This window comes from Eubalaena glacialis, chromosome 2, assembly GCF_028564815.1.
Source record: "Eubalaena glacialis isolate mEubGla1 chromosome 2, mEubGla1.1.hap2.+ XY, whole genome shotgun sequence".
NCBI lineage: Eukaryota > Metazoa > Chordata > Mammalia > Artiodactyla > Balaenidae > Eubalaena > Eubalaena glacialis.
Window position 1 is genome coordinate 64,273,722 of NC_083717.1, and position 10,771 is coordinate 64,284,492.

Genomic DNA, 10,771 nt, shown 5'->3' on the forward strand with positions numbered 1-10,771 from the left:
TTCTGACTTACTTCACTCTGTATGACAGTCTCTAGGTCCATTCATGTCTCTACAAATGACCCAATTTCGTTCTTTTTATGGCTGAGTAATATTCCATAGTATATATATACCACATCTTCTTTATCCATTCGTCTGTCAGTGGACATTTATGTTGCTTCCATGTCCTGGCTATTGTAAATAGTGCTGCAATGAACATTGGGGTGCATGTGTCTTTTTGAATTATGGTTTTCTCTAGGTATATGCCCAGTAGTGGGATTGCTGGGTCATATGGTAATTCTATTTTTAGTTTTTTAAGGAACCTCCATACTGTTGTTGTTATTTTCTAATCCAGGGATTTGCACAGAACATGTGATTGTAATCTGAGGGTAGAAATCCTTAACCAAATGGGGTCATTTCTGTCATTTCAGACACCCTGACCGTAAATGATGAGCAGTGTTTCCTCCTCTCAGAGACTGTCTGGGGCGCCCTCCGAGGTAACAAGATGGGGCTGACGCTGGGAGAGAGAGAAGGATGATGTGGGAAGGTCGGCCCTGGTGGGGTAGGGGGCAAGACTGGGGGCCCAGCGAACACCCCCACCTTAGGAAGCTTGCTTTATGGACCAGTTGGAGTATTTCCCCAGCTCCCTGAAGGGAGTATTCTTACAGCTGTCTGCAGAAGTTGACAGGTGTCAGCCTGTGCAGGGGCAGCCACTCCCCTGGGCAGGTGCTCTGGGGAAGCAGGGGGCAGGCAGCTGGGGAGAGGGGCCCACTCTACCACAAGCACTGCTTGTTCAGCTCTCATTTCAGACACATGATTGGAAAGGTTCTTTAAAAACTAGATCAAAAGGAATAGATAAATGTCAAAAAAGAGGTAAAGAGTGGTAAAATATGTAGAACTCTATTATTTGGGGAGAAAATGAGGACTTTGCTAGCTAACGGGTGATAGGCCCCCCTGCCCTTCTTCTTGGCTTAGTGAAAAGGTATTCGGTCCCTAGATACAGACTTAGCCAAACAACTCTGCCACTTTTGGTAAAAGGTCTGCTGGTGAATGATGAGAGAAATTCTCACTGAATTCCAAACCTTGTTTTGGTTTGTCTTTGTTCTCTAGCTCCTCCTCCCCTCCCCTCCCCTGTGTTTCGGAGAAACAGCATGCCAACTCCCCTTTCTACTTCTTGTAGCTGTTGTGTGGGTGTTAACGATTAGGCAGGTTAAGGTAGGGGAGATCTGGGACCCCGAGTGCTAGGCGTCGGAGTCAGACTGGAGAGAAGCCCAGATGGTACACTGGAAGTCTGCCTCAAATGAGCTACTGAGTGACCATGAAAGTCTCACAGATTCTTAAATTCTGAAAATTTAGGATTCTGGGAATCCTTCACAGGGCTTCTGCTGGATTTTCAGAAGTGAGGCCCCAGCTGTTGAGAACATCTAGTGCTCTGGACTCAGCATGCCTGCCCTTGGGCTTTGCTGGAATCTAGGAGTCTGTGTCCAGTCTTCTGGGGCAGTTGCTGCCTGCCACACCTCAGCTCCCTATAGCTGGTTCTCTTCTCAGGCTCTGAAGAGGAAAAGTGGAGGCTTCTTTGTCTTCTAAGTCCAGCTGTGGACCCACAAGTTTATGATCTCGTTGAGTTAATGAAACTCAAGTCAATTATCACATTCTCACAATTCAGTCTGGGAGAAGTGAAGGGGCAGCAGATTGGGGGCCCCTTTTTCTCAGCTCCCTTAGCTCATGATGGGTATTATCCATGGAAAGCTTTAACCCCTTGTGAGCTGGCTTGTCCCTGCGTCTGTCCTCATGGGCACACATCTTGGCCTCTCTTCTTAAATCTTTGTAAATTCAAGGCTTAGGAAGTATAGATAAGAGGCATGTGGGTTAGTGTATTGCTAGGAGGGGCACAAAAACCCCTTACGCTGCCATCTCCCAAAATAAAATACAGAGTAAAAATAGATACTGGCTTCCTAATATCCCCTTTTCGTAACTGTTGAGAACCATCAAGCCTACACTAGATCCCCTCTCACTGTGTGCCCAAGCACTGTGCTGTGCCACATGGGAACCTTCCAAATGGTTCCAACTCTTTACCCACCTCCCTAAGTCTTTACATCTGCCTCTCTACTTCCCTGCAGGTCTGGAGACTTTTAGCCAGCTTGTTTGCAGATCTCCTGAGGGCACGGTGAGTGTGGGCCCTCAAAAAGGGCTCCTTTTAAATCTCTGGGGTTTGCTCCCAATGTTGAGAGTCCTGGAAATATCTTATTTTGCCTTAAACAGAGTCCTGGTGGCTTGAGATGTCCCCAAAAAAGAGTATTCAAGGAGATACGGGTGGAAACTGGTTTGGTAGATTTTGCCAGTTGGGGTATAACTTAGTTCCCCTGGGTCATTGTTTAGTAATGACCTTGAGACCACACTGCTTTGAAGAAAATATTAACAGTCAGTGAAATTCTGGAATGTGTGGGCTGAGTGGTATGTGGGACAGCTGTATTTGGCTGGCACGGGACAGTTGCTCTCTGGACAGGTACCTGCTTATGGTCATTGAGGTAGAGGTGTGCGGTGTTTGTGGAGACAGTTACCCTGCAGAACAGTCACAGGTTGGCTTTTCAGGGATCTTGGAAGACTTTTCTCATCCCCCTCCACCCCACTGGTGAATTTCCTTTGAATCTTAACATGTTCAGTGTTTGGTCCACACAGTTCTATATCAACAAGACGGAGATTGAGGACTTCCCCCGCTTCCCTCACCGGGGCTTGTTGTTGGATACGTCTCGCCATTACCTGCCACTGGCTAGCATCCTGAACACTCTGGTACCCAGGCCTTAAGGCCTTCTTTGCCCTCAGGGTTCTGGGGTAATGGGACAACAGATAGATCAGGTGCCATATTCTTAAAGAGTTACAGAGAGAATGTGCATAACTTTATGAGCTCCTGGGAAAAATGTAAAAGATGACCTGCTCCAAGATTCAAAAAAATAACAAGAGTGATTTAAACCTACCCCACTACTGAGGACCAATGTCCAGGCTATCTCCAGCGATGCAGGAAGTGGTTTGGGGAATTGACTTCTTTGACTGAGCAGAGCTAACTTTAGTTAGTACAAAGTCATAGGAAAGAGATGTTCAAAAGCCTTAGCTGGGGATGTTCCTAACTGTCTCGAATTTGATGGGCAGTCTTACCTGACAGTTGCTGATCTAGCTCACGTGTCTAACTTTTCCTTTGCTCTCCTGATGGAACCAAAGAAGTGGACACATCCACCAGTTTTGGCATCTGAGATTTATGGATTATGGGGCTACTAAATTCACAACAGACCTCACAGTTTGGATAAACACTAGTCAGACAACCCAAAACAAATGGCAGGAGGAAATACTAGTTTTCAGGGTATTGTGGGGCTTTCTGAAGACCCTAGGGTACCATGGAGCTGCAGCCCTCCTCTTGATGTGACCATAACTCATCCCCCAAAGAGGAGATACTACTTCTGTCAGCCATCTTTGGAAGTGCAGGGTCTTCCTCTTCCCTCCACGCCAGGCACAACCCGATGGGAAGGTTTGATAGGGAGAACCTGTGAACACTTAGCAGGAAGCTGGGCAGGTCGAGCCTAGTAAAGTGTGTGGAGCAGCCTGCCAGCTTAAGGCTGAAGCTGGAGAAGTTGTGCTGAGTTAACAGTACGTGCTCTGACCTACAGGATGTCATGGCGTACAATAAATTCAACGTGTTCCACTGGCATCTGGTCGATGACTCTTCCTTCCCATATGAGAGCTTCACTTTTCCAGACCTCACCAAAAAGGTATGCCTTGATTTCGCCCAGACCAAGTTGATGGCTTGAAGTCTGAACCTGGCTATGGTGCCCTGCTAGCAAGGACACCAGCTCTCCTCCTAACCAGCCAGTTTTAGGGACACACTGACATATAGGGGGCGGGCACTGGATTTGGAGTCAGGAGACCTGAGTTCAAGTCCAAACTACACCGTTAATTTGCTCTGTGACCTTCAGGAGAGAATCTCTCCTGGTCCCATCTTCTTTTTATTTATCTGTATTTGGTTAGCTGGGCATAATAACTACCTTATTCATCTCACTGGCATCACGGCACTGAGATAAGACAGTAGATGTGATAGCTTGTGGGAAATTATGATAAAGTTCCTTGAAGACAACCCCTGATACCAAAGGGCTGTTGGTAGATTTTCTGATATCCAGGGGGTCCAGAAGGCATTTTGAATATCCTTTCCTCTGCTAGCCTTCAGGAAATGAGATCCTGAATGGTGTTTTGTGCCTTTCAGGGGTCCTACAACCCTGCCACCCACATCTACACAGCACAGGATGTGAAGGAGGTGATTGAATATGCGCGGCTTCGGGGTATCCGTGTGTTGGCAGAGTTCGACACTCCTGGCCACACTCTGTCATGGGGACCAGGTAAGAATAATGTCTGGAGTTGGTGGGAGTCTACTGATTCCCCTCAGTGGGACTTTAGGATATTGTCTCTTGGATGTAGCATGCCTCAGCCTTGGTCTCTGGAAGAATGTTTTCCATCAACTTTTTCCACTGGGAATTTAGATAGGCAGAATTTACTTTGGGTGAAGGAGGCCTCTTCTTACTGTTAAGATATGGGCAGGGACTTCCCTGGTGGCGCAGTGGTTAAGAATCCGCCTGCCAATGCAGGGGACACGGGTTCGAGCCCTGGTCCAGGAAGATCCCACATGCTGCGGAGCAACTAAGCCCGTGCGCCACAACTACTGAGCCTGTGCCCTAGAGCCCGCGAGCCACAACTACTGAGCCTGCGAGCCACAACTACTGAAGCCTGTGTACCTAGAGCCTGTGCTCTGCAACAAGAGAAGCCACCGTAATGAGAGGCTCATGCACCGCAACGAAGAGTAGCCCCTGCTCTCTGCAACTAGGGAAAGCCTGTGCACAGCAACAAAGACCCAATGCAGCCAAAAAAAAAAAGGGCAAATTCTTCTCAGATGTCCTTGCCTCATGATGCCCTTGTAGGTTGTTGTGCCCTAGAGTGGAAGAAAGATTTTGCCAGTTTTGCTGGATCAGGCTCTCTGCTTTTCTGCCCATAGGTTACGTGAGGGCAGACTTTGGGAGCAAAGGTGACCGCTGCTGGAAGAGTGTGTCAAGGCAGGAGTGTGTGTGTGACAGTTGTCTGTGTATGATTGTGGACATATTTGTATTTCTTTGATTGTCACTAAATGCTCATAATTACCAGTGTCTGTGAATGCCTGAGTGTTCCTATCTGGGTGCGTGTAATGTCTGTGAACATGATTGTCACCATGTATATGACTGTATGTGGGGTCTGTGTATTTGTGACACTAGTTTGAGGTTCTCTATTGCCTTAGGTGTCCCTGGATTATTAACTCCTTGCTACTCTGGGTCTCACCCTTCTGGCACCTTTGGGCCAGTGAATCCCGCTCTCAACAATACCTATGAGTTCATGAGCACCTTCTTCTTGGAGATCAGCTCTGTCTTCCCAGATTTTTATCTTCACCTTGGAGGAGATGAGGTTGATTTCACCTGCTGGTATGAGCCCTGTGACCTTCCCATCCTGGCCTGATGAACTGCCTACTCAGAGTAGAGGTTAGCCCGTGAGAAGCTACCTGTCTCAGGTGTTCCTCATCTGTCTCCATCCTGATGGCTTTTCTCTCTCCACCTACAGAGAGGCCCTACCTGATTTTGGCAAGCCTGTGAACGTGAAACTCTCCTTTCCTCTTGTTATACCCTTGAGATATTTACAGAAAAACCAGCTCTGGGCACAGAATTGTCTTGGAAAAATCAGGATAGAGAAAAACAATCCCTGCTTTTGACAGTTTAAAATAGTCTGGTTGAAGAGACAGGACACATATGAATTCGAGGCTAATATATGACAGTGTCTAGTTAGTATTATATTGTAAGCTTCCAACCCTCAGATCTGCTTAGCTCAAAAGAGGCTCAGGGGCTTCTTGGCGAAGTGGGCATTAGCGCTGGATCTGAGGAAAGAGTGGAGGAGGGAAAAAACAAAATGTAGACCTTGTGGGGTAAGGGAGCTGCAGTGGGTGACAGACAGCAATGCTTGTATCCAACTGGAATAAAGAATAAATATTAAGGGAAAAGCAGACTATGCCCAGGGTGTGGGAGGTAAGAGACAGAAGCCAGAATCCAGTGTGCCAGAGCCCCAAGCCAAGACCTCAGAGCCACGTGTCATAGCCCAGAGAGATTGATATGTGTTCTCTTTGAGGGTGAACTTGAAGCTCTTCAGATCCAGACTCAGCCTTTCTCAGCCTATGTCAGTGGCCCCCTTCATTTAGCTTTGTTTAGCCACACCTCCCAAATTTGTGGCCTCTTGAGATCCTCAGTCGATTGGTTTTTCAGGTGAAAAGAAGGAGTTGTGGGAGGCCAGGTGACACATCCCCAAGCTCTGGGCTTTGAGGATGTCAAAAGAATTAATCTTCATTTTCTTTTGGGATTCAGGAAGTCCAACCCAGATATCCAGGCCTTTATGAAGAAGAAAGGCTTTGGTGAGGACTTCAAGAAGCTGGAGTCCTTCTACATCCAGACGTGAGGAAGGAAGGACGGTGGGCAGGGTCCCTGGGGGTCAACTCCTGTGGAGTCCTGTCTTTCCATAGCAGGACCAGGACCTGCTGGACCACTCTCTGGGCCCCTGAAGGGGTCCTTTGTCATGTCCTTTCGTTGGAGTGGTCGATTCCCAACTGGTCAGTCAGGAATGGGCCCCTAACCAGTCTCAGCCCCCAGGGCACTGGCACCTGTAGCACAGAGCCTGTCTGAACTGAGCAGACATTCTCTTTACTCTCTAGGCTGCTGGACATTGTCTCTGCCTATGGCAAGGGCTACGTGGTGTGGCAGGAGGTGTTTGATAATAAAGTAAAGGTGAGCCAGGGGCAGAGAGAAGAGGCCACCCTCGGTGCCTCCCCCTGGTCTCCCATCCCTTCCCTGCTCCTGGGCGGGTACAGAGGTCTGAGCCCTGGGTGTGGGTGTCAGAGCCTCCATCTGTCTTCCCTCCCTATGAACTGATTGAGTTATTTCTGCTGCTAGGTTACTTGGGCTTCCTGAGACTGGCATGATGGGTTGGGTTTTCCTGTCTGTGTCATAGACTAGGATCTTCCAGGTCTGCGAGCAGGGCTACCTCCTCCTTCATTGTTGAGCAGTAAGATCCCAGCTTCCTGCCACGTCAGGGGCTCTGCAGGAACCTCGTCCCGTCCTCAGAAGCATCTGGAGATGCTTGGACATGGTAGCTCTGGGCCCCACTGCTTGTCTCCCTTAGCTCACAGCTGGTGTTACTATCTCAGTGTAGACAGGGAAGCTGCAGAAGGACTGGGGGAGAGGCAGCAGGGAGCTCTCCTAGGGCCTGTGGGGCCCTCGGCCTCTGCACCGGGCTAGAAGCTCAGTGGTTAGCAGTCACAGAGAAATGCTTTGCTGCTGGGGAGCAGAGGGAGAACACACCCCTTGGCCTGGGTTGCTTGCGTAACAATGTGGCCCGGGAATCTCCTACTGCCCTTTGACCTTTCGTGACAGGTTCAGCCAGACACAGTCATCCAGGTATGGCGAGAAGAGATGCCTGTAAGGTACATGAAGGAGATGGAACTGGTCACCAGTGCCGGCTTCCGGGCCCTGCTCTCTGCCCCCTGGTACCTGAACCACATAACTTATGGCCCTGACTGGAAGAAGATCTACATGGTGGAGCCACTGGCATTTGAAGGTAAACAGGGCGCTCTCCTTGCTGCCAAAGGCGGCTGAGTGGGGTACAGGGCGGGAGGCGGGAGAGTCTGGGCTGGACATTGCAGGTCAAGAGACGAAACGACGTATCTGAGGAGAGGGCCACGTTGGGAAGGTGGTAGAGGCCTGTGGTTGCTCGTTTTCCCTCAGGTGGCCCTGAGCAGAGGGCTCTGGTGATCGGCGGAGAGGCCTGCATGTGGGGAGAGTATGTGGACAGCACCAACCTGGTCCCCAGGCTCTGGTAAGGGCTTCCTGGGGACGTGGAGGGTTGGGCCTGTGGGCGTGGGCTCTCCCTCACAGGCTCAATCCCGTCCAGCCTCCCCGAGCCGAGCACCCTCCTTTCAGGCCTGGGAGAGAAGGGGCATCGCAGTGTTGCCCCTGTTTGTATGTAAGTCACCTCCCGCCTGACTTGCATATTTGCTCCTCCAGCCCATTAGGTGTGTCGGATGGAGACTGTTGTCCCCATTTCACAGATAGAGATAAGGAGTCCTGGAGAGCACGTTGAAAGAATGTTGCTTTCGGGATGGCCTGCTCAGGATCCAACCCTGAAGTGCATGGCCCTGTGATAAGACTCCTCTATGCTGTCTCCTCAGAGGCTGCAGCCCCTCACCAAGTCTGGTTGGGTGTGTAGAGTTTACATTTTGAGAACAGCTGCTGCGGCCACTGTCAGTAACTGTTCACGATGCCTTTAAGACGTACTCTGGTTCCCATGTGTTTGGGAGAGGAGGAGATGGGATCACGATCCCCATTTTACTGAAGATGAAGCTGGGCCCTAGAAGTCCCTGTGAGCCCTCCAGCCGGCTGTCACTCTGATTAAGGTGTCGATCACGTCCCTTGGCTCCGAGCTAGTCCAGGGTGCCTAAACAAGAGGCTGTGGGTGTCCAGCACCCTTGCCAGGAATCCAGGGCCCAACCTGGTGCGTGTCCCCTTTCCTGCAGGCCTAGAGCAGGGGCTGTTGCCGAGAGGCTGTGGAGCAACAAGATGGTGACCGACCTGGACTTTGCCTATAAACGTTTGGCACACTTCCGCTGTGAGCTGCTGAGGTACGCAGGCCATGGGCAGGTTGGGGGCTGAGGACCCCGACTGACAGGAAAAGAATACTGATAATAGCTAACACTTGCAGGGGCATACTGTGTGTGGCAAGCCCTGCGCTCAGCCCTCTGCCAGCATTGCTTCATTGAATCTTTACCATAACCCTATAAGGGGGATGTAGTTTTATCCCCATTTCAGAGGTAGGCAGCTGAGGCACAGAGCAGTTAAGTAACTTGCCCAAAGTTGCTCAGAACCAGGATATGAACCAGGCTGACTTCAGAGTCTGCGCTCGTAGCCATGGCCATGCTTGTATGGGTTCTCATGATACCTGTGCCCCTGTTAGGATGGGCCTGCGTAAGATGGTCATTTCCCTGATTCATTGACTTACTAGGTCTTGAGGCCCTAGGGGAAACAGCCTAGTAGAGAGCGGAGTCCCAGGCTGAGAGCCAAGCAAGGTGGGGACTAAGCCTCAACTGTCTGTAATCTACTGGGCGACTTTGAACTAGTTCGTTACCATCTCCGAGCACATAACTTATTTGGGTAATAAAGGAGGCATGCCTAGAGGTACCCTAAGGAGATTGGTCAGGTCCTGGAACTTGTGAGGCTGAGACCTAAGGATGGGATTTCATGTCCACACCCTGTGCATGGGCTGGACAGTGCCTCGGTTCCCTCCCCCCCCCCGCCCGCCACATTTACAGAGTTTTAGAGCCATTAATGGGGGCTCAGTGGGCCAGGAGCACTGGGCACCCCTTAGGCATCCACCTGTTTTCTAAAGGGACCGAGTTATTTGGGGCTGGGGCACAGAAACAGGCAAGTTAGAAATACGGAGGTGTTACTCAAGGTTCCGGGATGTCCCTGTATCAAAATCACCTGAGGCACCTGTCCAGATTGCAGATTCTTGCCAACACACTGCCCCACCCCAAGCAAGAATCTCTGGAAGTGAGACCCCCCCCCCCAAGAAATTTTGGTGTCTAGTGGCAGTTTGAAATCCACTGAACTGGGGGAAGGGGACACCATTGGTTGTGGTGGAGAAGATGTTGCTGGGGCCCAAGACCGACCCCCTTCCGAGGGGCTCATCTCGCCCTGTTTCTTTACGTCCTCTCGCAGGCGGGGTGTCCAGGCGCAGCCCCTCAGCGTAGGCTACTGTGACGTGGAGTTTGAACAAACCTGAGCAAGTACCCCAGGCACCGAGGAGGGTGCTGGCCCTAGGAGAGCGGTAGCAAGGCCAGGCTTCCACTGTACCCCACCCGGGGGACGGGGCCCCTTGCCCACGTGCCTGTGTGCCTGGAGACAAGGGGGCTGGTGTTGGTGCTGGTGTCCAATAAAGAGTGATGTGGCGTTTTTCTATAATGAATGTGGATTACCTGTGTGAAAAAAATGTGAGTGGCCCTAGGGTAAGGGAGCTGCCAGAACTGGCCTTCTGCCCCTGAGGGTGATAGGGCTCAGCAGGGCCCAGCCAGGTTGGGCTCAGTATCTGCCCCTGGAGGGATCTTATAAGTTGAGGGCTGGGAATGAAACCCGTAGCCTTTGTGCTGTCCTGCTCTGCCTGAGTTATGATGCCTCTCCAACCCCACACATAGTCCAGACACATACCCCATCCTTAGACTCATCACTTAGCCCTCCAAGGTTTCTGTATACAGAAGACACCGTAGGGGACCAAAGAAGTTCTGGGAAGCAGCAGGGGCTCCAGCCCCAACCTGGTCACAGAATAGCCCCTCCCCCATGCATACTCACAAACTTCCCTCCCCTAGAGCTTTTCTTCTGCTTTGGGTTTCTTGTTACTTCAATTGCATGCAACCATTATTAAATATTGAACACATACTATGGTCTTGGCACTGTGGTAGGTGCCAAGAATTTGAAGAACTTAGTCCCCAGAGGCCCTGGTCAACTCCCCAAAATGGCAGCAACTTCCACCCCTCCTCCCACCCATTTTCAGTCCAATAGCATCTTCTCAGAGAATTGATGGCACAGCTGAGACCATGAGAGGGAAGCCCCTGGAGGACCAAGAGGTGGGCATGCAGCTCTGGAAGAGTGTCTTTGCATAAGTTGACCAGTTTTCCTTAGGAGGAACTGGCTCATCGTGG

General features: G+C 50.6%; 1 protein-coding gene across 1 annotated transcript in view; it reads left to right on the plus strand.

Annotated features, from left to right (window-relative positions):
* Positions 1 to 10,037, plus strand: part of HEXA (hexosaminidase subunit alpha) — a 38,787-nt gene extending 28,750 nt beyond the window's left edge. The window contains exons 3-14 of the mRNA XM_061180103.1: positions 408 to 473; positions 2,097 to 2,143; positions 2,656 to 2,766; positions 3,636 to 3,737; positions 4,226 to 4,358; positions 5,285 to 5,465; positions 6,393 to 6,479; positions 6,737 to 6,809; positions 7,455 to 7,638; positions 7,806 to 7,896; positions 8,594 to 8,698; positions 9,795 to 10,037. Of these exons, the coding sequence (XP_061036086.1) occupies positions 408 to 473; positions 2,097 to 2,143; positions 2,656 to 2,766; positions 3,636 to 3,737; positions 4,226 to 4,358; positions 5,285 to 5,465; positions 6,393 to 6,479; positions 6,737 to 6,809; positions 7,455 to 7,638; positions 7,806 to 7,896; positions 8,594 to 8,698; positions 9,795 to 9,858 (1,244 nt within the window). The 3' untranslated portion in view covers positions 9,859 to 10,037. The remainder of the gene's footprint in view (positions 1 to 407; positions 474 to 2,096; positions 2,144 to 2,655; positions 2,767 to 3,635; positions 3,738 to 4,225; positions 4,359 to 5,284; positions 5,466 to 6,392; positions 6,480 to 6,736; positions 6,810 to 7,454; positions 7,639 to 7,805; positions 7,897 to 8,593; positions 8,699 to 9,794) is intronic.
* The last annotated feature ends 734 nt before the right edge of the window (positions 10,038 to 10,771 follow it).